Source organism: Lepidothrix coronata, unplaced genomic scaffold, assembly GCF_001604755.1.
Source record: "Lepidothrix coronata isolate B3197 unplaced genomic scaffold, Lepidothrix_coronata-1.0 Scaffold178, whole genome shotgun sequence".
NCBI lineage: Eukaryota > Metazoa > Chordata > Aves > Passeriformes > Pipridae > Lepidothrix > Lepidothrix coronata.
In genome coordinates, this window is record NW_016690358.1 from 956,760 (window position 1) to 978,518 (window position 21,759).

The window sequence follows — 21,759 nt, forward strand, 5'->3', positions numbered from 1 at the left end:
ACTGCAATCTGGCCACATTGGGGTCTGCAGACATTTTTGTGAATCGAGCAGCAGTTGAATAAATAAATCAGGTTGCCCAGAGAAGCTGTGGCTGCCCCTGGATCCCTGGAAGTGTCCAAGGCCAGGTTGGACGGGGCTTGGAGCAACCTGGGCTAGTGGAAGGTGTCCCTGCCATGGCAGGGGGTTGGAAAGAGATGATCTTTAAGGTATCTTCCAACCCAAACCATTCACAGAATTATAGAATCATACAGAAAAGCCAGGGAACTGTACCACTGACAGGTTAGCAATGGTATTTTAGGTTCATATTCACCAGATTAGTTTGCCCAGTATTTTCCCAAGCAATCACTTTAACCATCATATTTCTGCAATGTGTAACACAGGGTGTGTTCACAGCCCTGCACTGTGCATTGCTTTACAAACAGGGAACTCTCCTTACCTTCCTTTCTGCCTTCTCACTTTCCTTCATTTTCGCCAAGGCCTTTTTGAGCTCCTGGGACGTGAATGAATTTGCATCGACATCCACCTTGCCCAGTCTTGCAGAAGAAACAAAACAAACCAGAACATGTTCTGAGTAAACAACTGCATCTATACTATTTTCACTGTGACATACTAGCAATGGCTAAGGGCAGGAGGAAAGGGATTAAAAAAGCACCACACTCAAGAAAAGATTAGTCTGAGTGCTGTAGTCTGTGAGTGGTTTGCACACACCTCACCCTGGCAATCAAGAAAGGCTCTGTAATCAAACCCTCCGACCCAAAATCTAAAGTTCTAACACAATAAAAATAGCTGATTAATTTATGCCTCAGAATTTCATGTTGTAATACAGAAAGCACCCCTGTGACACTAAATCATTGCTAAGGACTCACAAGCTTTAACCTGGAGATTTCAGCTGAAGTTCTGATGAGCATCATCAGTCAGAGCAAGGGCAAATCCACACAGAAATCACACAAATGCTAAAAACCATGTTGTGCTGCTCTTTACACCTTTCTCATTGGTTCAAGGAGGGTTTATCTGGGCCACAATCACTCTTGTATGGATAAAAAGGAAATCCAGCTGCTGAGGCACCATGAAGATAAAGAGCATCTCCATGCCCTGAGCAGGAGTCAGTGGGAGAGCGAGGAAAGAAGTAGGAAATCCCACACACTTCAGGAAAGAGATTCCTCACAGAAACTAAACCTGTCTTGGTTAGGAGGGTGCCAAGGGGAAAGTCAGCACCAGTGGAACATTTAGAACACGTTTAACAACGTGGGTGCAGGAAGGCAGTGTGATCCCTGGAGACCATGGCAGCGTCTGATGGGCCAGGGAAAGCTGGGATCCTGCTCCCAGCTGGAACAGGGCACCTGGCTCAGGTCACACAGCCCCTCACAGCTGTCCCCAGGGGCTGAGCTCAGAAAGCAGTTTCAGACCAACTGCTGCAGATATTACAAAGGACTAAATCTCATTTAAAGAAGCCACGCTGCCAATTTAGTTTCGGTGTCGTAGCATGAGAAGCCATGAGGGTGTCTCTGAATGTGCACTGAGGGCACTTCCACTGCCATCCTGAAGGGATCACAAAGGACAGGGCTCCTTTTTGAGCACTGCTGAACTCTTGAATCAGCAATTAAGTCTCAGGAAGAGACAGTAATTGGGTGCACCAGGGAACATAGCCTCTAACAAAAGGCATGAATCCTGCAGCCCACCCACCCCGCTGCACCTCTTGTACCTTTTTCTTCTTCTCTCTTCTCTCGTGTCACTTCTCCCATTTTCACTGTCTGGGAGTTTGGCTTCTCTCTCTCCTGTCTGCAGGTTCAGCCTCACATGTGACCCTGCAGGAACAGCCTGACCTGCAAACAAAGGTGGGGTTATCTCAGAACATCTGCAATGTTCCAGCTTTGTGAGGAATTGGGAGCTGAAGGCACACACTCCTCCCCCAGAGAAAGGAAGAAAAGCCTCATCCTGCACCAGGAGCAGAATATCCACCACCAACTGCCCTCCCCTCCAGCAGCACCTCTGAACCACAAGTGCTGCTTTACCCTCCCAGATGTGCCACCCTGAGCCACCAAACTTCTCCCTGTGCTGCCAGGCTGGCTCTGAGCCACAGCAGAGGTGGAACCCTGAGCCCAGCAGAGCATCAGCTCCCTCCTCCCTCCCAGACCAGTTCCTAGGAGAGCACTAAAACTCCACAGCAGGAGTGGATGTGGAGACTATATGGAGAAAGGGGAATTGGTTGCTGATTGGGGCATAAAATGCAGCTGCCAAAGGGAAATCAAAGCATCCTGCAGAGTCCAGCCAGGCACACTGAACATCAAGGCTGGGCTGAGTTGGAAATACTGTATTAAAAGGAATATATGATCACTACTATCTGCCAACAAAAATACACAGAATACATTAAGCTTTGGTTTTAAATATGGAAAAGATGGGGAATTGAAAGTGTTTTTCCTTGGTCACAGTTCACCACAAACACATCCCGGTGGCCAGCCCAGCACTGGGGTGGACAGGAGGCAATATTTGGTTGCTTCTTCTTGATGGTGCTTCTTCTTTTGATGCAAGAAATCTGCTTGTTTAGGAGAGTGAGGCTGCAGCTGAATGACTGCAGAGATCTCAGCTGTCACAGATGGACAGACAGACACACAGCTGCTCACCTTCCTCCCTCTTGATGGGGAGTCCCTATTCAGCCTTTCCTTTATCTCTTCTTTTTTACCTAAAAAGACACCTCAGATAACATAACACAGCATGCAGGAGACAGGGAGCATCTCCCACCAAAGGCAAGTGAAGGCAAGGGTAATTATTTTGTACAATAAATACATGTACTCAAAGACAAAAAGCTCTAGTCTTGGGAACGACCAGATTGATCCCTCCCTCTTCAAGACCAAAGAGACATTTCCCTGATCAAAGGACCTGGTGCTTCCTACACAAGACTAGGATGTTTGTCACAACTCAGACAAAAACATTTCAAAGCCCACAGCAGGTATACATGCATTTAGAAAAACCATAAAAATCCATTTTGGAGGATTTCCTATTAAAACAAGGTGCATTTCTGATAGCTCCTCTTTCACTCCACCACATCCTGCCCATAGGAAGTTGCATTGGGTGGATATGCAAGGGGACAGATGTGATTATCTTCCCACCTTAAACTATGCAAGGACAGGCCAGATATGCCTCCTCCACACCTGAAGTGCTTTCCACTTTTTTTGAGCAGATCCAAACCTCCTCCTGTTCCTTTAACTTATGACACATGGGAGCTTTAACCTAGAGGGGCATCTTCCCATGCTGAAAAGGTTTTGCAGGAATGGAGGATGGAGGAGCTGTGCCCCTCACAGGTGCTGTAGCTGGGACATGCTGGTCAGAAAGGAGTTTGTAGGATGTCCATGGAAAGGACAACACTGCATCTCCTCTCTCTGGTTTAGGAGACACAGAGACAGGGGTCTGCCAGCAAGGAACACACAATAAAAGATAACCTGGTCTGGTGGAGGGTGTCCCTGCCGTGGAGGGTGGAATGAGATGAGCTTTAAGGTCCCTTCCAACCCAAACTATTCTAGGACAAAATGTCGTCGCGTGCTGATGCAACACAGGGATGCACGAGGGCATGTCCCTCCTCCGCCGACACAAACACCGCCCCGGAGAAGGCAAGGGGCGAGCTGGGTCCTTCCCCTCCCGGAGCCAGCGCTGGGACAGCCGGGTCACAGCCCCAGCAGTGGCGGCAGCAGCTCTGGGCTGTCGGACACAGCCAGGAATGCCAGCCCCGCCGGAGGAGCGCGGCTCCGTGCCCCTGCTCCGTGCCCCTGCTCGGTGCCCCTGCTCCGTGCCCGGTGCCCCTGCTCCGTGCCCCTGCTCCGTGCCCGGTGCCCCTGCTCCGTGCCCCTGCTCCGTGCCCCTGCCCGCCGCATCACCCGCTCGGCTGGCGGGGGAGAGCGAGGAGGAGGATGGGCTGTGCTTGAACGAACCATCCAAACGGAACGCAGGCTCCAGAAGGGCCGGCTGGCTCCGGGGGACCGGCCCTGCCGTTTCTATTTTCAGCGAGCGGTAAATAAAACAAAACACGAACCCGCCGCGCACACGAGCTCCCAAACCCGTCGCAGCCAAACTAAGGAGGCGGCACCAGAGAGGGCACAAACCTTCCCTGCTTCTGCCTCTGCACATTAAACGAGATTTGACCAGGACCATCCAAACCCCAGAGCAAAAATCTCTGCCTTGATGTATTTAAGCAGCTACAGGGATTTCTCCTCGCTCTGAACACAGGTTCATGCCACAGCAGGACAAACATGCTGCTTTAATACATAAACCATGAAAAACATCCCTGTTTTCAACAAAGAGACTGACATTGTCACTTAAAAATATTACAGCTGCTCAAGACAGGTCCCCAGTCTTATGTAGTTTGGGGTATTTTGAAGTATTATTCATAAAGTGTGTTTGAGGGTGGGTTGACTTGAATAATGTGATTAAAATTGCTGATTTAAACGAGTAAGCTGGAAATCCTGAATTTTAATCATGTTTCAATATGTAGCGTCTAGACATTTCCCTTAAAAATAGTCGATTCTCTTTGATTCCTGTAATTTGATACTATTCAACAACTGGGACCACACTCTGGAGCAATACATATGTAAGCAATTACACAGCTTCACATGCTGCTAAAAAAGAATCATATCCTTAATAGCTTTTTCCTGAGAGAAATTAATTTTTTACTTATTGTTTGCATTAAGTTGCATTTGGGAAATAAAACTCAATTAAAAAAATATAAAAACATGTTTATATTTAAGCCATTTTGTGACATTTTTTCTCCTTGACACCTTAGACAAATCAAAGATGCGTATCCACAGGTAGGCATTGCATATACGTGTTACTGGATGGTCTCACTTCCCAGACAGCTGCTAGATCTTCACTCCTCATAAAGGGAAAGAGGAGTTTCCATTCTAATTAATTTCCCACCTCTAAATCGAGTACCCAGTGAGCAGAAATAGCTGTGAAATCCCCTCTGTGAACCTGCTGAAAGGGCTACAGCTGTGGAGGAAGCAGCAAACCCCTGCCCCCACCACCTGTTTGTGCTCCTTACCACTTAAAAAATATCCCACACATGAAATTTTTTAAACCACAATTAAAATTGTTTGAATCATAGAATCCCAGAATGGTTTGGGTTGGAAAGGACCTTGAAGATCATCCAGTCCCACCCCCTGCCATGGGCAGGGACACCTTCCACTAGCCCAAGTTGCTCCAAGCCCCGTCCAACCTGGCCCTGGACACTTCCAGGGATGGGGCAGCCACAGCTTCTCTGGGCAACCTGGGCCAGGGCCTTGCCACCCTCACAGGGAAGGATTTTTCCTAATATCTAATCTTTCAGTTTGAATATGTGTCCCTGCATCTCCTTGGGTTGATGGATCTCAGAGAGAGAGCCCCAGGGTTTGAGCAGCTCACCCAGTATCCCTGACAGGGACATGCCACCCACCTGCCACTCAATCACTCAGCTGCCTCACAACCAAAAAGATAGTGTCCAACAGGTAAAGCACTTCCAGAGAATAAAAAACCCCTTGTGACTGCAGGAATGACAAGGTCTTTATTGGGAATAGATGACAAAGCAAAATGACAGCATTTATTTTTCCAGGCGGGAGACACTGATCCTGTGGCAACACGCTGCAGGGATGGAGTTATTCCTGTTCTCCATTTAATCCCTTTATCAGCTGCAGAAGCACCAGGACAGGCTTTGCTCTTCTCACAAACCATCCCTACACCTGGGTGCAGCCTCTGCATCCCAAAGCCCCCGGCCTCCTGGAGCTCCCTCCTTGCGTTAGCACTCGATCTGTTCGGATGTGCTCTGTCCTGAAAGTTGCTTAAAGTGACGCCGAGGAAGACTTTAATTTATAGCCCCATTCTTTTAATCTTGGTCAGCCAGATTTTTTCAGACACCTGTTTCTATCTCCTTGTAATATATTGGCTGGAGCAGCAGCACCGGGGCCAGCTCTGAGGCAGCAGCTCCCTCGCAGGGGTTCTGCTGACATTTACAAACCAAAGCGATTCCTCTCTCGTGCTTTATGTTATCAGCTAAACCTGTCGGCTTAAATTATTGCCTTGTAACCAAATCACAGCTATCTGTTACTCTGCTCTGGGTACGCTTCCCAGGCTCTGTGCCTGTATCGAGCTTTGCAGAGGCTGAAAACAAGACGATAAATAAATAAACAAATGGAAAACAGACTCACAACTGAGGCAGGATCAGGTGCATTATACAACACGTAAGTAAAAGCACAAGGGTGCTGTATGGAATATGCAACACTCAATAGTTTTATCCAAGTGATATCAAGCCCTCTTTTTCTAGATCAACCAAATGACCAACTGTTTCCTCTCAAAAGGAGAATGGTCTCATCCTGCCCAGCTCCTTTCCAGCACACTGGACTCGATGATTCTTGTGGATTATTCCATTTTATTCTGTGTGATTATTCCATTTACTGCTGGCCACAGGTGGTTTTGAGTTTCAGCGTGGGGACAAGGCTGAGCCCTGACACACCACACAGCAACAGCGTTAAACACAACCAGGTAGGTTGTACCTCATACACAGACCTGCAAACTCCCACTGGGATTGTGCAGTAACTCACTACTCTCCTGGCAGTGGCTTCCCCAGGCCCTCCCCAGCTCTTGGACCCCCAAGCTTTCATCCATTGACTGCCCAGCAAGAAGGGCCCAAGAGGGACGTGAAACTCCCCCCCTCCAGCACCACTCTGTCCCCCGTGGCACAGGAATGTCCCCTGGGAAGGTTTCTGAAAGCAGAACAAAGGTGATTCAGCTCAGCAGATCCCTGCTTTGTCCCCAAGTGAGCATTCTTGTTTGCCATTGCAAAACAATTCAAAAATCTATTAAGGGTGTGAAAACAAACCTCAGTTATTGAGTCAGTAAGTGGCTCTGCAGCTCTCAGAAATCACCTCGGTATGTGAGCAAGCCTCAGATAACATCTACCTTCCTTTACTCTTTGTTTCCCTTGAACAGGGAGTGAGGGGAAGGGACTTTCTTTCTGGAACAGGCAACAAAGGAATCCGGAATCAATAAGTGAATGTTCCAGCAAAACACACCGGCGGTGCTGCAGTATTAAAATAATCACACTGACAGAGCATCCACAATGAGTTATCTGATGGCACCTTCTCCTTTAATAAAATAATGATTAAAAAACACAAGGAGACAAATCCCAGGAAGCAGGAGAGCTCCCCACTGCTGCATCAACAGCTCCAGGAATCATCAGTGCCAGGGGTGAGTCGAGGCTGGGGCATCATGTGCTGGTCACACACAGGGGGACACTGCCCTGATGCCTGCTCTGGCCAGAGGATGGGATATCCCACACCCTGGCACACTGGCAGCATGAAGATGTGGCCTGCCTCTCGTGTAGAATGCCAGGCTCCAGGGCAAACAGGCTCTAGTGCTGGGGGGCTCAGTGTGAGCTCTGACCCCACACTCTCCAGCTGGCACTGTTGAATAAGGAAGCAGCAAAGCCTGTCTCCTTTTTTTTCCTTTCTTGCCTATAAAGGCAAGTCATACCACTCCCTGGATTGCTTGTTATTTCCAAACAGAACATTTTTACATACAAAAGGAAGGGAAGATGTGTAGCAGACACAGGTAAGGAAGAGATGGATTACTGATGGGAAGAGGAGGCCCAGAGCCTGAATCTCATTTGTTTCTTTGTGCCCCTTTTTCACTCAGCTACAGCTTTTTGTATTAGTTCACTTTCTGGCACTCACTGCTCCTCTCAATTAAGTGCCACTGGAAAAGGTCATTAATATGCTCTATGTCACCTCCTCCTGATAGCCTTGGGAGAGGTTTCACAGCACCAAGCCCGAGAGCTTCCCCAGCAGCAGTCCCAGTATCCCTTGGCATTCCCCAGCATTTCCCACACTGCCTCACTCCCAGCACAGGCCATGAGGAAGCTCAGACACTGGTGTCCACATTCCAAGTACAGATTCCTGTGACACTGGATGCTTTACAAATCCACTGCATTTGCAGCTCTTATTCCCACTGGTTCTGTATTCCTGCTGGGAAGAGGCACAGCACATCCTCAAAGGTCCACACCATCAGTGACAAGGGGGGCTCTAATTACCTACTGCAATCAATTAAAGAGAACACTCTTTTATAAAATCACTGTATGCTTTCTTGTTCATAAACTGTTCCTCAAGCACTGCAGGGGATGGGATGCAGGATGGAGCCCCGGGGTGACCCTCCTGGCCAGTCCCACTGTGCTACCTCTGCCAGCAAGTGAGCAGTCCTGGGGGTGTCAGCATGGTTCCATTGCTGTTGTTTTGTCTTATCATTGCATCCAGACAAACATCCTGCTGTGCAGAGGGCCAACAAGGACAAAGAGATGTCCTTCTCTTCCTGGCATTGCAGAGGAAACCACGAGAGAAGAGTTTTTTCCTTAAAACATGAGCAAATGTCTCTCACTGCTACTGTCTTCTGCCTCCCAGAGCACCCAGACAAACATGGAGCAGGCAGGGCCAGATTCCCAAGCCACAGACATTCAGTCTACAGCAGCAACTCCCACAGGGTCTTCCAGAAATGCCTGAATGGGATCAATTGTTGAGAGACTGAAGAACAGTTAAAAGAACCTCAACAAAATCCTGGAAGTTCCACGTGAGGCACTTGAGTTTGCTAGTTTATCTGACAAATCTTTCTGTAACACTCCAAGCTATGCTAATAAATATCCTGCAATTCGACCTGTCAAAATGGTGATGTCTAACTACAGCATCTTCTCCAACACTGATTTTATTCCATGCTGCAGTAGAGCAGGGACAGAAGCCACCTGAAATGCTTTCAAGCTTGCCAAAAGTGAATCTGTTCCCAGTTCAACACTCAGCACTGCCCCTGGCAGCAAAGTGATCCCTGGAAAACCCCGAAGTTGTCCTATGCTGAGACATCCCTGTTCCTGCCCAGGCTTCTCATGGGTCCCAAAGCAGCAGCACAACTTTCTGCAGGACTTGAATCCCACCTGAACAGGGGGAAGAGCAAGAATCATGGAACAGTTTGGGTTGGGAGGGATGTTAAAGATCATCCAGTTCCAACCCCTCTGCCATAGGCAGTGAAGCCACCCCGAAAGGGCTGATCCCATTCCAGTTTCTCATTTACCAAGAGAGAAGCACCTTACTGGTGCTTGCTGGGCTACTGTTCTCCTATGGCTGATGCTACTGGGTGGACTCGAGGTGCCAAGTGCTCCTCACAACCAGGATTCCAGGGAGACACTCACTGGGAGTAACTCTTAGGAGAACTTCCTTGCACTCTAGGATTTTTTGCCTGCTGCAATAACCATGTCTTTTAAGCACCATCCATCAGTCCTACAGCTCAAACACTTGTTTGTCTGAAAAGGGTTTCAGAGCCACTCTTTTGTCCCAGTGCTGAGAAATCTTCTCTGTACTTTGTTTCCCTCAGTAGATAGAAGGAAAACATTTTTAAAACGATGCCAGAATCAAATCCCTCCTCCTGCGATTCTATCCACAGCCAGTGGAGAACAAAGCGCTGTGAGGAAGGGGCTTTCCAGTGAGTAACACCTGATTAGAGATGCCAAAGCACCAGTTCAGTTTGGACACTGGGCTGGACAACACTCACAGCTGTCACTTTTCCCCCAGCCAGTGCTCTCCCGTGGCACTGGGATTTACGTTCTCTGGATTGATGGGCTGGTGCCGATGATGGCACACACAGCCCAGCCTTGTGCCCAGGGCTGAGCCAGCTCCTGCCAAAACCCCACCAAACCTCGCCCCTCTCATGGCAAGGAACCACCAGGGACGAGAGGACCAGGCACCATGCACAGGGCAGAGCACGTTCCTCCCAGGAGGTGCCTGCGGCTTCCCGGGATGCTCTGAGATAACAAGCAATGGAAGGAAAGGCAGATGCTAGAGAGGTGCCTGGGAGGAAAACCTGTGCCTGGGAGGTACCTTCCTTCCCAGGGAAGGGGTGACAGGAGGGCTCGGGAGGGACACGTGGTGCCTCTCTGGCAGAGGTGCTGCTGCAGCACCTGCTGATGGATCCACTGCTGCTCCAGCAGAGAAACACTTCACATGGCAAAGGGCCCCTCACAACAAGTGCTCTGCCCTTCCACCTCCCTCTGCAAAGGCTGCTCTCCCTTGCACTGCAGCAGCAGGAAACACATCAGGAAAAAACAGTCACAAGGAAGGAAAAGGAAGGGTTGCCCTGTTTAAGATAGGCACAAACACGTGTTGTTACTTGCTAAGCAAACCCTTCTCTCCAGCTCTGAGCCAGGCACTGCAGTGTGCTACCACAGCCCCTGGCTACAGCAGGAGCCATGTGCTCAGGGATTAAGTATGAGGAACTTGGTTTATTTTCTTTTCTGATAGTGGGCTCAAGTCTGTGAGCTGCAGCACTTCAGAGAGTTTTATCCCATATAGGTCCGAGCAGCAGAAGAAACAGAGAGCAAAGGTGTCCAGACACACTCTGGTATTTCATCTCTCCAACGACACACCAGGCTGCACAGACATGTCCCCAAGCCAACATCCATGAGAAACTTATTTACAAAAGCCAGGTTTAATCCCTCTCCAACTCACTACATTATTTATCCCCAAGCCTTCGTAGTGTTACCGCAACTTGTTCAATAGTTGTCATCCCTCAGGTGTATTTGTTACTCCAGAAAGCCCATCTGGGATGCTGAAGGCTTGGCTGCACTCAGAGAAGATCAATGCAGGACATAGGCAGAGAAGGACGAGGGAGGTGACCAGGAGAACTGAGAACCCAACGAAAGGAACTGAGGATGATATCAATCCTGCCCAACTTTGGGCATTTAATAACTTCTTGAGCCAGGCACTACCAGCTCCTTTACTGTGATGGAGATTAGCACCCCCAGAACATCATCAACCACTATGTCTCCCACATCTGTCACTCCCAGAGAGCCCCTCTTCCTCCCTCCAGGGACTGGTGACATGGCCACCAAAGAACCTGGCAATGTGGAGCCATGGAAAGGACACAACGGCTCTCTACAGAAGGATAATCCACCAGGACCAACACCAGTGTGAGAATCAGGAGGTCCCAGCCAGCCATGGTTAATTTGTGGTTGGAAACGAGGAGCTGAAGTGCAACTTAAAGATGGCAAAGGGACAATAAAAGAAATTATTGTCAAGGGGAAGGCTGGGAAGTTCAAGAAAGGGTCTTCATGTCCATGTCTGAGTGATCTGTCCTCAGCTTCTGAGTCCGTAACTCAGTCCAGGCTGAAGCTGCAAAGATAGATGTGTACCACCAACACTCCCTTCTCCCAGCTCCAGCTCGCACCAGGAGCGTTTCAGGACACGCTGTACTGCTGGCAAGGCATGCTGCTTCCTTGGATCCCATCTCCACCCAGTGCTTGTCAGCTGGCTCATCTCACACCAGTCCCATCCTGGCACCAACACCTCCCCAAGCCCAGAGCATCCCCCAGAGCCAAGGGCACTCAGGTGTGCAGACAGTTGGCCAACACCGCCCTGGTTCAACACTGGAAGGTGCCTGATCCGACCCGCCTGGCTGTGAGACCAGCAGGACGTGCTGGAGAAACCAGTCTGCCAGCCACGCTGCCAAGGCAGAGTGAGAGCAAATCTGGATAATAAAAGCTGGAATAAGAAGATGCCTTGGAGAGTGCGTTGGTATAGTGCTTTCCCAAGCTCCAGTTGAAAGCCTCGTTTCTACAGCTAAGGCAGTCGTGAGGGACATTAGCCTAATTTCTGTCAAGAGAACTTGTCAACACTGCAGTATTTAAGACAGACGCTGAGGACTTGTTTTATCTCACAGATAGATCACTGAGAAAGAAAGTAGCTGTGCCACATTTGGTTCATGGGAAAATAAATTCACATTCTCCCTGGGCCTAATTGGGAGATGCTGTTTTATAACACCACGTGGGTGAGCAGCCTCACATTTCATCACTGCGCAGCTGAGATCGGCCCCAAATCCACTGTGGGGTGAGACACAGGAACACACGGGGAGGGGCTTCTGATGGGCACCCAGGGACACAGAACTGGGCATTTCCCAGCCACAGAGAGTGGGTGAAACGCTTGCTCCAGGTCAGGTCCTTCTGCTGATGGTGCTCACCGGCTGAACCACAACCAGTGGACTGTGGTTTCAGTGCCAGTGGGAATAGGAGAGAATTGGCTTTGCCTCCTCAGGAGTACAAGCAGGAGATTGAATTGAACTTGCTTGGCCTGATTTTAGAGATGCTCTATGGATGACTCAGTAGAAAGTAAAGAAAAGAGAGGCTGTACCCTGCTGCTTTAGGAAAAAAAGCATTCACATGATCCTGCTCCCATCATACCCCACTGTAAGGAATTAAAACATTCCCAGGAGCCTGGGTGCATTAATGCTGGCATGGCTTCATGCTTCCCACGTGCCAGGCTTGGAGCTGTGTTTGCAACACATCCAAGATTACCCAAGATTATCAAGTGCCGTGGCACAAAGGCTTGTCCCAGTCTCGCAGCTTCCTCACTGAGAAGTTGAAAATGCCCTTTTATTTGCAGTTGTTAGAGGGAAATAACAGCCATGTAACCTTGTGCCAGCCTTGGAACAGAAATGAGTTTGCAGAGGGAGCATGACCCTGAGCTGCAGACCCGAGGGTAGGAGGGTGGCTCTGCTCTGCTACGGATTCTGCACTTGCACAAGAACTAAATCATTACAACAGCCAGAAATGTCCCTCGGGAAGGAAATCCTCTCAGAGATAAATCAATAACTCAGTGTAATTTTAGCATGCAGCCAGGAGAATTTACATTGCCAGGAAGGCTGAGAGCTCTGCCACGGAGACAGAGCCACAGCATCATCAAACAGCCCTGCAGCAGCCCCTGCGCAAGAGCTCAGGCTCCAGGTATTCCCTGCCCAGCCAGGAGTCTGGGCTCTGCCATTCCAGGACCTCTATGGATACAAACTGGAGTGACAGCAGCAGGGATGTGGTCCAGCAAAACTCCCTTGGGACAAAACCACCTTTCCCTCTCCCCTCTGCAGCGGGGAGGCTGCTCTCTGCAGTGCTGGCAAAACCACTCCAGATCGTACAGAGTGAGACATCCAAATACAAAGCACAAACTAAACCAGGCACAGGGCAGAGGGGGAGTGCTCCAGCCACAGCTTCCACCCCAGCCAGGGCTACAGGGGTCCCACCAGCCAAACCACCCCCAAAACAGGGTGTGACAGGGATGTGCTGCAACCCACAGTGATTAACGAGACTGCAATTTCCGTAATTGTATTAATGCAAAGTACGCTCGGAGAAACAAGTTCAAGGGAACTAATGACACTTCACAGCACAGTTCAACACTGAGCAGTAACTCCGGCAAAAAGGGAAAAAAAAAAAAAGGCACCTAATTATTCAGTAGCTCTTCTCCCAGATTCTCAGGGTCAGCTTGGAGGAGAAGGTGGCCTGAATTATATTTTTGTTTCCAGAACATCAACAGAATTGCTAACTAAGTTCCAGCGGCAAGGTCACAGCCCGCCCATAGTTATGCACGTCCTCCCTCCCCGACTGCCGGCTCCGGCAAACGCTGCCGGACCAAGGAGAGCCGGGAATGCCGTGTCCTCTGCCAGCAGCTGTAACACCCCCGTGCTCTGCTGCTCCCCAGGGACGCGGCACCAGCACCTCTGCCAGCTGTCTGCTCTGGTCCCCAGCAACAACTAACTCCTTACAGGCCAAACCTGGCCTCCACGGAGGCATGTTTTAAGGTCCAGGACCCTGCTGAAGACAAGCCTGACCAGCAACACCCCAATCCAGCCGGCAGCGACTTGCTGTGCACCCAGACCACCTGCAGACTGCCTGCGGGTACAGCAAAGCCCTGGCACACGGGGAGCTGTGCTGGCAGTGCATGGAGGGCTGGGAAGCAGCCTGACCACAGGCAGGGCAAGCACCAGCACATCCATTCCTGCCTGGAGGGCCCCAGAGGGGGACAGTTCCCTGCTCCCTGCACAGAAAAATTCTGCCCTTTCTTCTTTGTGTTTTTAGGACTTGCCCAAAACACACACATGCATGGGGCCCTTGTCCTTATCACCGCATGTTCTTTCCCTGCTGCAGGCCAGCTGGAGTCATGGAAGCACTTTGGAGCACCCATGCTGGCCACAGTAGTGTCACTCATCACATCCTCCTCTGGTGCCAACAGACTCACACAGATGTGCCCATGTTCCCTCAGTGCTGATGTGCTTCTCTGTCTGTAAATCCAACTTCACAGCAGCTACAGATGTGGTCTGTTTCCATATTATTTCATCAAGACTTGGACTTTTACAAGGGCATGAGGTCACAGGATAAGGGAATGGCTGCACGTTGATAGAGGGCAGGATTAGACTGGATATTGGGAAGGAATCCTTCCCTGTGAGGGTGGGGAGGCCCTGGCACAGGTTACCCAGAGAAGCTGTGGCTGCCCCTGGATCCCTGGAAGTGTCCAAGGCCAGGTTGGACGGGGCTTGGAGCAACCTGGGCTAGTGGAAGGTGTCCCTGCCCATGGCAGGGGGTGGAACTAGATGAGCTTTAAGGTCCCTTCCAACCCAAACCATTTTGTGATCCAATGACTTGCACCTCTGAAACGCCAAGATCTGCCAGCAGAGCTGACCCAAAGAGCTGAAGGTACATTGTGACCCCCCCCCCCAAAACCAGGACAACTTGTCATGCTCTTACAATGCAGAACATGAAGCTGGATGAAAAGCCAGGGCAGAACAACTCTGCAAAGACAACACAAAAGAGGAGACCTCATGAGACCTCCGTGTCTAAAACCAAAACCAAAGCCAAAATGAATGGTCACAGGTCCAGTGTCTCAGGATTGCACTCACAGCTCTCCTGGCAGCTTCCAGGCTCAGCAGCAGCATCCAGCAAGAGGCAACATGCAAAAAGCCAACTCAGTCATGTTTAGGAAGACACATATAAAGCTATCCATCACACAGCAATCTGTGTGCACCCAAATGTCCTGCAACACAATTAGAAATCAATAGCAAGACGCAGAAACCCTCAACCACCCAGTAAAATATAAAGAACACTTGTAATATTGATTTTAAAAGCACCGCGGAGGAGACAGTTGTGAAGGAGCCTGAGAAAGCAAAGCAAAATGCCTGAATTGAAGCCTTTTTTTTCCCCCAAAAAAAGACATTAATAATGGATTTTCAATGCAAGAAGAAAAACTGAAACCCACACCAGATTCTCCTGGTAATAACAGCTTTCTGCAAAGCCCAGCTATTAATGTAACAGGGACGTCCATCAATCAAGCACACACAAAGTACTTTGAGAGCTAAAAAAGGAGCAAGCAAACATCTGCTTTTGGCAACTTAAATTTTGCCCTCAAGCATAAGGAACATAACAAATTATCAGAAGGTTGGGCTTGAGCTCGTATTCCTCCATGCAGGAGAGCTAAATGCTGAGGGTGGGGGTAAAGGTACACAGCCACAATGCTGCTGTGATTCGTCCTGACAAAAAAATCAGGGCCCAGTTTCACTTGAAGACTTGATCCTGTGCCATTCTCAGCAGCAATCAGGCAGCGAGGTCCCAACAGCTAACCAGGGGTGACAGCCACAGCAAGGTGATGCTGACCTGCTCTCTGAGCTCACACTTCAGCAACCCCCCGGCTGTACTTTAGGAAGCTCCTGTGAACCCTTCACCACCTCCAACCGTCCTCAGCCCATCCAAGACTGTGGGTAGTCCCAGGGTGGGTGACAAGATGTGCCAGCTGGCTCTGAGATGCCCATCGCACTCCTCCTCCCTCCCTGCTGCCTGTGGGGGCCGTGGTGGCTGTGGCAGGTCCTCAGTGCCCCAGTGCCCTCATCAACCAACAGGTCACACTTCGGGTCCATCCCATATGAGCCCTGGCTGGGGTGCCAGCAGCAAACCCGAGAAAAGCTGGATTTACAGCAAAAAAACCAGCTGCCAAAGAAAGTAAGTGGGGTGTCCCTACGCCTCCAATGTTTCCTCTCGTTTCAAACACAGGAGGTCAAAGCGAGTGCTGGAGATAATGAACAAAATTTACTGATTCAAGCAAAAGAAGCTGCAGGCATGGCTGCAACTAGGTCTTAATAAATTCTGAAGAGTGACACTATAAAATGGCATTATGGAAGGCTGTATTTATTCTCTCCCCATGCTTTCAGTATCCAAGGTGCCGTGTTACACTTAATAACAGTTTTCTTCCCAACTGCCAGTGCTGCAAACCCTGACAAGCTGATGGTTGGGGCCAACCCTCCCCCCAGACACACACACCTCCATCCAGGACACAGCTTTGGTGGCATGAAGAAGGATAAATGATTAAACCAGTGCTGTCCCCTCTGTGCTGGCTCACAGGGCTCCCTGCCATGCAGCAGGGGGGAGTTTTCTCCCTGCTCCACCAAGGGAAGTGATGCAGACAAGAAGCAGCTGTTACAGGAAGGTACCTTCAGGCCCAGTGACATTTTGGAGCAGAAACACACTGAGAAGGGCCAAGCATCACTGCTGCACAGTCCCCAGGAGCACCATGGCCTGTGCCAGCACAGCAGCCCCACCAGCAGCTCCTGCCTGGTGTCACAGCAAGCTCTGTGCAAAGCATTGTGAAGTCCTCATGGGGGACCACGGAGAGCCAGAGGTGCTCATGGGGGACCATGGAGAACCAGAGGTGCTCATGGGGGACCATGGAGAACCAGCAGTCCTCTGGTTCCTTGTGCCAGAACTGCAGGAAACATCTCCATGCAGTGTTCCCAGCTCTGCTACCACTGCAACGTGCACTTCCATGACTCCATATCTGGCTTTCAGACCATGGATACAATCTTTCTTAAGTGTGGTTTGCATTGAGCTTCTTGTTCTACCTGCTGGTATAGTACTCCTAAGCCTCCAAGAAAATCACTTTTGCATTCAGGCTGTACCTGGGCAGCGCCTTGGGTGTGGATGGAGACCTGACAAGGATAAAGGTTCTATCATCCCATCCCTGTCTGCATCACCTGCACTGCAGAGGACACAAAAGAAAACATGTGAACCATCTCTGATATTCTTCAGAATAAAAAAAAAGGGCAATAAAAAACCCACACACGAATCAGTTTATAATGTACAGCAGAGAGCAAACAGCACAAACAACCAGTGCAGGCAGTTTGACCTGATCTGAGGACACTCATGGTGGATGAAGGAGAGTGTACATCTCCTCCTCATACAGTGTTCACACCTCTGACTGACACAGCCTGGTCTGGAGGAGCCTCAGGAATCCCTCCTCTCTTGCTTCCCAGCTGGGCTTTCCCCACAGGGGCAGGTACCAGCTCTCCTTGGCAGCCTTGCCCTGCTCCTCCTTCAGGACAAGTCCATTCCACTTCAGGATGCAATCCAAAGGTTTAGGGAGCATCTGAAGAGATCAAGGTGGGTGGAAAGATGACAAAACAGGAGTCAAATGAGAAGCCTCTTGGCTTGTCTTCCAGGAAAGGCCCTGGTCCCAGAGGGTCTTTCCCTCCAGCCTCCAGCTCCTGGCTCCAGCCCTCCAGACCCACAGTCCCCAGCACATGGGCTCAGGCATTACTTTCTACTGTCTCTCTTCAAAGAAGACTCTTCCCATGTTTGCTACATTCAGATTGCAGTTGATGTGAGCAGGGAGAACAGTCAGCTTCCCCAGCAGGGCTTGCAGCTCTCTGTGAAGCCCACCAAAAGAGGCACTGCTGGACAGCCACCGATCAGCTGAGGTTGGAAACACCTCTGGGATCATCTGTCCAACCCCTGCTCAAAAAGTGTCACCTCCAGCAGGCTGCCCAGGACTGTGTCCAGCTGGAATGCCTCCTGGGATGGAGACTCCACCACCTCTGTGGCAGAGCTGACCTGCCCCAGTGATCAATCACCCTGCAGTAAACCAGATTTTCCTATGTTTAAACAACGTTTTGCTGTGGAGGTGCCTGGGAAGGGCAGCACAGCCACTCCTCCAGCTTCACATCAGACAGTCTATAAATACCTTCACCACACCTGTAAAACCTGTCACCATGTGCCACCTCGTTACAGCTCCAGCTAATCCAGATACAGCCAGGGATAACAATTTTTTGTGTACTATCTGCTGCAGAACAGGGAGATAACTGTAATTAGTAGCACCCTGGTTAGCAGGTGAAATGATAGTGTAATTAATGAAGATGAGGTAGGCTTTATTTCCAACAAGAAGAGCAGCAGATTCTATCAAAATGTAAATGGAGCTTAAAATACAGACTCAGTGAGCACTTAAAGGTGCTTTAGAAACACCAGCAGCCCAAAACAGAGAGGTTTCGCTTGGGCTGAATGACAAATCCTAAAAATAGACCCTGGTCTGGGGCTAACATGTAAATTGTTGATTAGATCTATTTATTCACACCCTGCAGTGATGGCAGAGACACACAGCTCCACGTTCCTTCTCTCACTTTGCAGGATCACGGGCACATTCCTGCTACTGCCACCTGCAAGGACTTTGCAACCCTGGGAGCTCTGCAGCAGCAGAACAGCAGCAATGCCAAGTGACAGGCTGCATACATTAATTCTGTATTCAGATAACATCCTGTTGCAAGTGAATGACCCAAGCAAAACTTCCTGCAGCCTTAAGGAGCAGGCAGAAAAATCAGGAGAGAGGAAGAAGAATGTCTGGACTGAAGAAAGATCTTTTGAATCAGAAATGTTCTCTCTCATTAGAATTTCCTTCATCACCTCTAAAATGTAAACACATAATAAAAAATTAAACATGAATCTAGCGTGGAAGAGTTCTTGCAATAAATGGGAATTAGTTCTACAAAACATCAGGACAGACCCAAGGAGATTACATTTCTTTCCCAAGCTTTTGCTGGTTAAGCAGAGCTGGAAAACAGAGCCATATTTATTTTTTAACTCAGAAGCTTCCTCAGGATGCCAAAGGAAGCTGCTTCAGTAAAGCAGAGCCATTTGTCTCAGTGTGTGCTCAAGTAAGAACAAATGCAAAACCAGCTTCTAGACCTCAAGAAACCTCAAATAGCTTTTTAATTTATGTCCCAAATTCCCTGCAGATTCTGAAATGAACAGAGGGCAAGGATCAGAGAAACTGCCTTGCTCAATCAGGAAAGTAGGATGGATATTCAGAGTTTTCCTCAGAGGAGCAGGGTGCTTTCACACAAGAATGGAGCAGGCAGAGCATGTGGCTCTGGAAGAGTCTGTGGAAAAAGCAGACCTGTTGCTAGTGTGACCCCATAAATAAATATATGGAAAAATAAACAAATTAGGGGGTATAAAAGGAAAAAAAAAAGCTGCAGTCCCATCTAAGCAAGAGCACTAATTTGCAGGCATGAACTGTGAAGGACCAGGTGAAATATTCCTCACAGGAGCCTAAAAAACCTTCTGTCTGTGTCCTCACCCACCCAGAATCAGTTCTGGTGAAGTTTCAGTGAGCAGGGCCTGAGCCCAGGAGGAGACTGCAGGGAGGAACAGCCTGAGCAAGGCCATGGGAAATACCTTCTTCCTCATTATAAAGAAAGATAACGCTGCAAAACTGTGTTTTAGGGATGTACACAATCCAGACTGGATGGCAAGGAAAAGGAGGGATTAGCTCCGGGTGATTTTGTCACACACATCCCAGGGACCAAAGCCAGCACATGGTTACACGTGTCCTGGGAAAAGGGCTCAGAAATGGTCATCCTGGCCACAGGCTGCACGGTGCTGAACAGCACTTCTGCTCCAAGAAACCCTCAGTCAGGGCAGGCAGCCTGGACACAGAGCCAGCCATGCCAAAGGGATGGATGTGGGAGGAACTGGAAAGATGGTGCATCCCTCGGGGCTGGGGCAGATCACCTGCCTCCAACTGCCAGCAAACAGGATCAAATACAGGACAGTGCTCTGAAAACAGTGTCTGCAGATCTTGGGTCAGGGTGTAATTCATGAAATTACCGAATAAAACTGCAAATTTCGGAAAAGAGTAACCTCTGCAGGAATGCCTGACCCCAGAGCTGCCAAGCTCTCCCAGAGCGTGTGGACAGTGTCACCTGCAGCAAACCCAGCACTGCTGCCCTGACACAGCCCAGGAAATCATTCCCAGACCAGGAAAAGAACTGGAGCTGCACAGTGTGCAGCAGCAGCTGGGTGGCTCTCCTGATCTCCAGCCTCTGGATGGTGCTTTGGTGGGAATTCGGTGTCACAGGAGCAGCCTCCAGGGTTCCATAGGGACGGAGGTGTGACCCATGGCTAAGCAGGAACATGCTGCAATCCCTGGAATGTTTGTCCCACAGCACAAGATCTCACATTTGAAGTGTGAGGGAGTTGCTCTGATTATATCTGGTCAAACCTTCAGAACCACTTCTGTGACTCTGGAACCCAAGACACACTTTTTGAAACCACTTTCCCATAACACCCAAGAAAAATGCTGGAGCTGAGGTCTTGGTATGGCTTGGAGGCTCAAGAAGGAGGAGGGATGATAGACACTTTGGAAACTCAAGATTACTAAGGCTGGATGAATTCCCAAAACGTTTTCCAGGAGGGAAAACATTTTTCTTGCAAAGCACTGTTACAAGCTTGAAATAAATGTGCAGACTGTTAGATAAAGACAGAGATAAAAATAGGCCTGTTATTAAATACCTCTTCTTTAATGAGGTTCATCCTTCTAAACAGCCACACGAAGGTTATTAAAGTTATTGCAGAAAATACAGCCTGCTTGCACATAAAAACCAGAGCAAGATATTCCTCATCACCCAGCACACATTTAAGCACCTCTCAGCAGCTCACACACTCACAGCATCCCCAGCTTGGCAGGAAGAAGATAAAAGAGAGGAATGAGAGATGTCTTCTCTGGGAAACAGTCTCTCTTCTTTCAAAGCACTTTTCCCCCTCCAAACAATGTAAATTTAACCATGGGAATGATTCCCACTGCTTATGTCTACTGCTATTATGCCACCACCAGCCCGAGCATCATTAAAGCTAAATCTGAAATTACTTTGAAAGCTGCAGCTTAAATTCCTCCTGTTGCACTAAAACTGCCACTTGACTCTCAGCACCTCATCCCCTGGTTATAACTGCTCCTGGTTATAACCCAGAACACCCTGCAGAGCCCAGAGTCACACTCACCACTAGTCACAGTCATGGCTTGGCTCCTGAAAACCCACCACTGCACCCTTGTTTTGGTAAAGCCCCACATCCAAGCCCATGGCTCGGTGTTAGAAATGCTGCAAACTTATCTCGGCTGCTCAGAGGCACAATCAGTTTTTGGCAGTATGTGCATCACTGCAGAAGAGTTTCATAACCAGCTTGTTTGAGGAGACCAGTAACATCATGCCCAGTAAGGGACAGGACTGACCCAACACACCAAAACCCCACCCCAGCCCGACTCTGCTCCTAAACCCAAGCAATCCAAGCAGTAAATGAAGAGCTTTCTGACACTGGTGCTGCCAGGGTACCAGTACTTCTGGAGATGACAGAGGACAAGTTTTGCCTGCATTTGGAGGGGAATAAAACTGGCTCCCAGTTCATTCACAAATACTGAACCTGGCACCCTCATGGATGTGCTGGAAAACAATGGCTGCAAAACCTCCCAGGTCGAGGAGAAGCAGACAGAAAACACAGGGAGCAACCCTGTGAGTTGGAGCAGCATCTGGCCATGCTGAAGTGTCCCACTCAGTGGCACCTTGCTGCCCATCCTGCTGCTGTGAGTGGTGCTGTGTTTGGGCTGGGCACAGCCACCAGCCCTGTGATGCTGCTTAATCAAAACCTGCAGGTGCAGAGCACTGACATACAACAATCCATTACTGCCCAGCTCCCAGGCACACTCAGCCACCAGGAGCTACACAGTTCTGAGGTCTCATATTACCTAAATTTAAACACAGCATCACATAATGATACAGTGGCCTGGTTTGGAAGGCACAGCTTACAGACCACCTTGTTCCACCCCCCTGCCATGGGCAGGGACACCTTCCACCAGCCCA

At 49.4% G+C, this 21,759-nt stretch overlaps 1 protein-coding gene across 4 annotated transcripts in view; it reads right to left on the bottom strand.

The window, feature by feature from the left end:
* The window catches only part of SIL1 (SIL1 nucleotide exchange factor), a 99,777-nt gene that overhangs the window by 42,426 nt on the left and 35,592 nt on the right, over positions 1-21,759 (bottom strand). For all 4 annotated transcript variants that reach the window (XM_017830438.1, XM_017830440.1, XM_017830439.1 and 1 more), the window contains 2 exons: positions 1,703-1,823; positions 437-533 (listed from right to left, as the gene is read on the bottom strand). In XM_017830438.1, the coding sequence (XP_017685927.1) occupies positions 437-533; positions 1,703-1,823 (218 nt within the window). The remainder of the gene's footprint in view (positions 1-436; positions 534-1,702; positions 1,824-21,759) is intronic.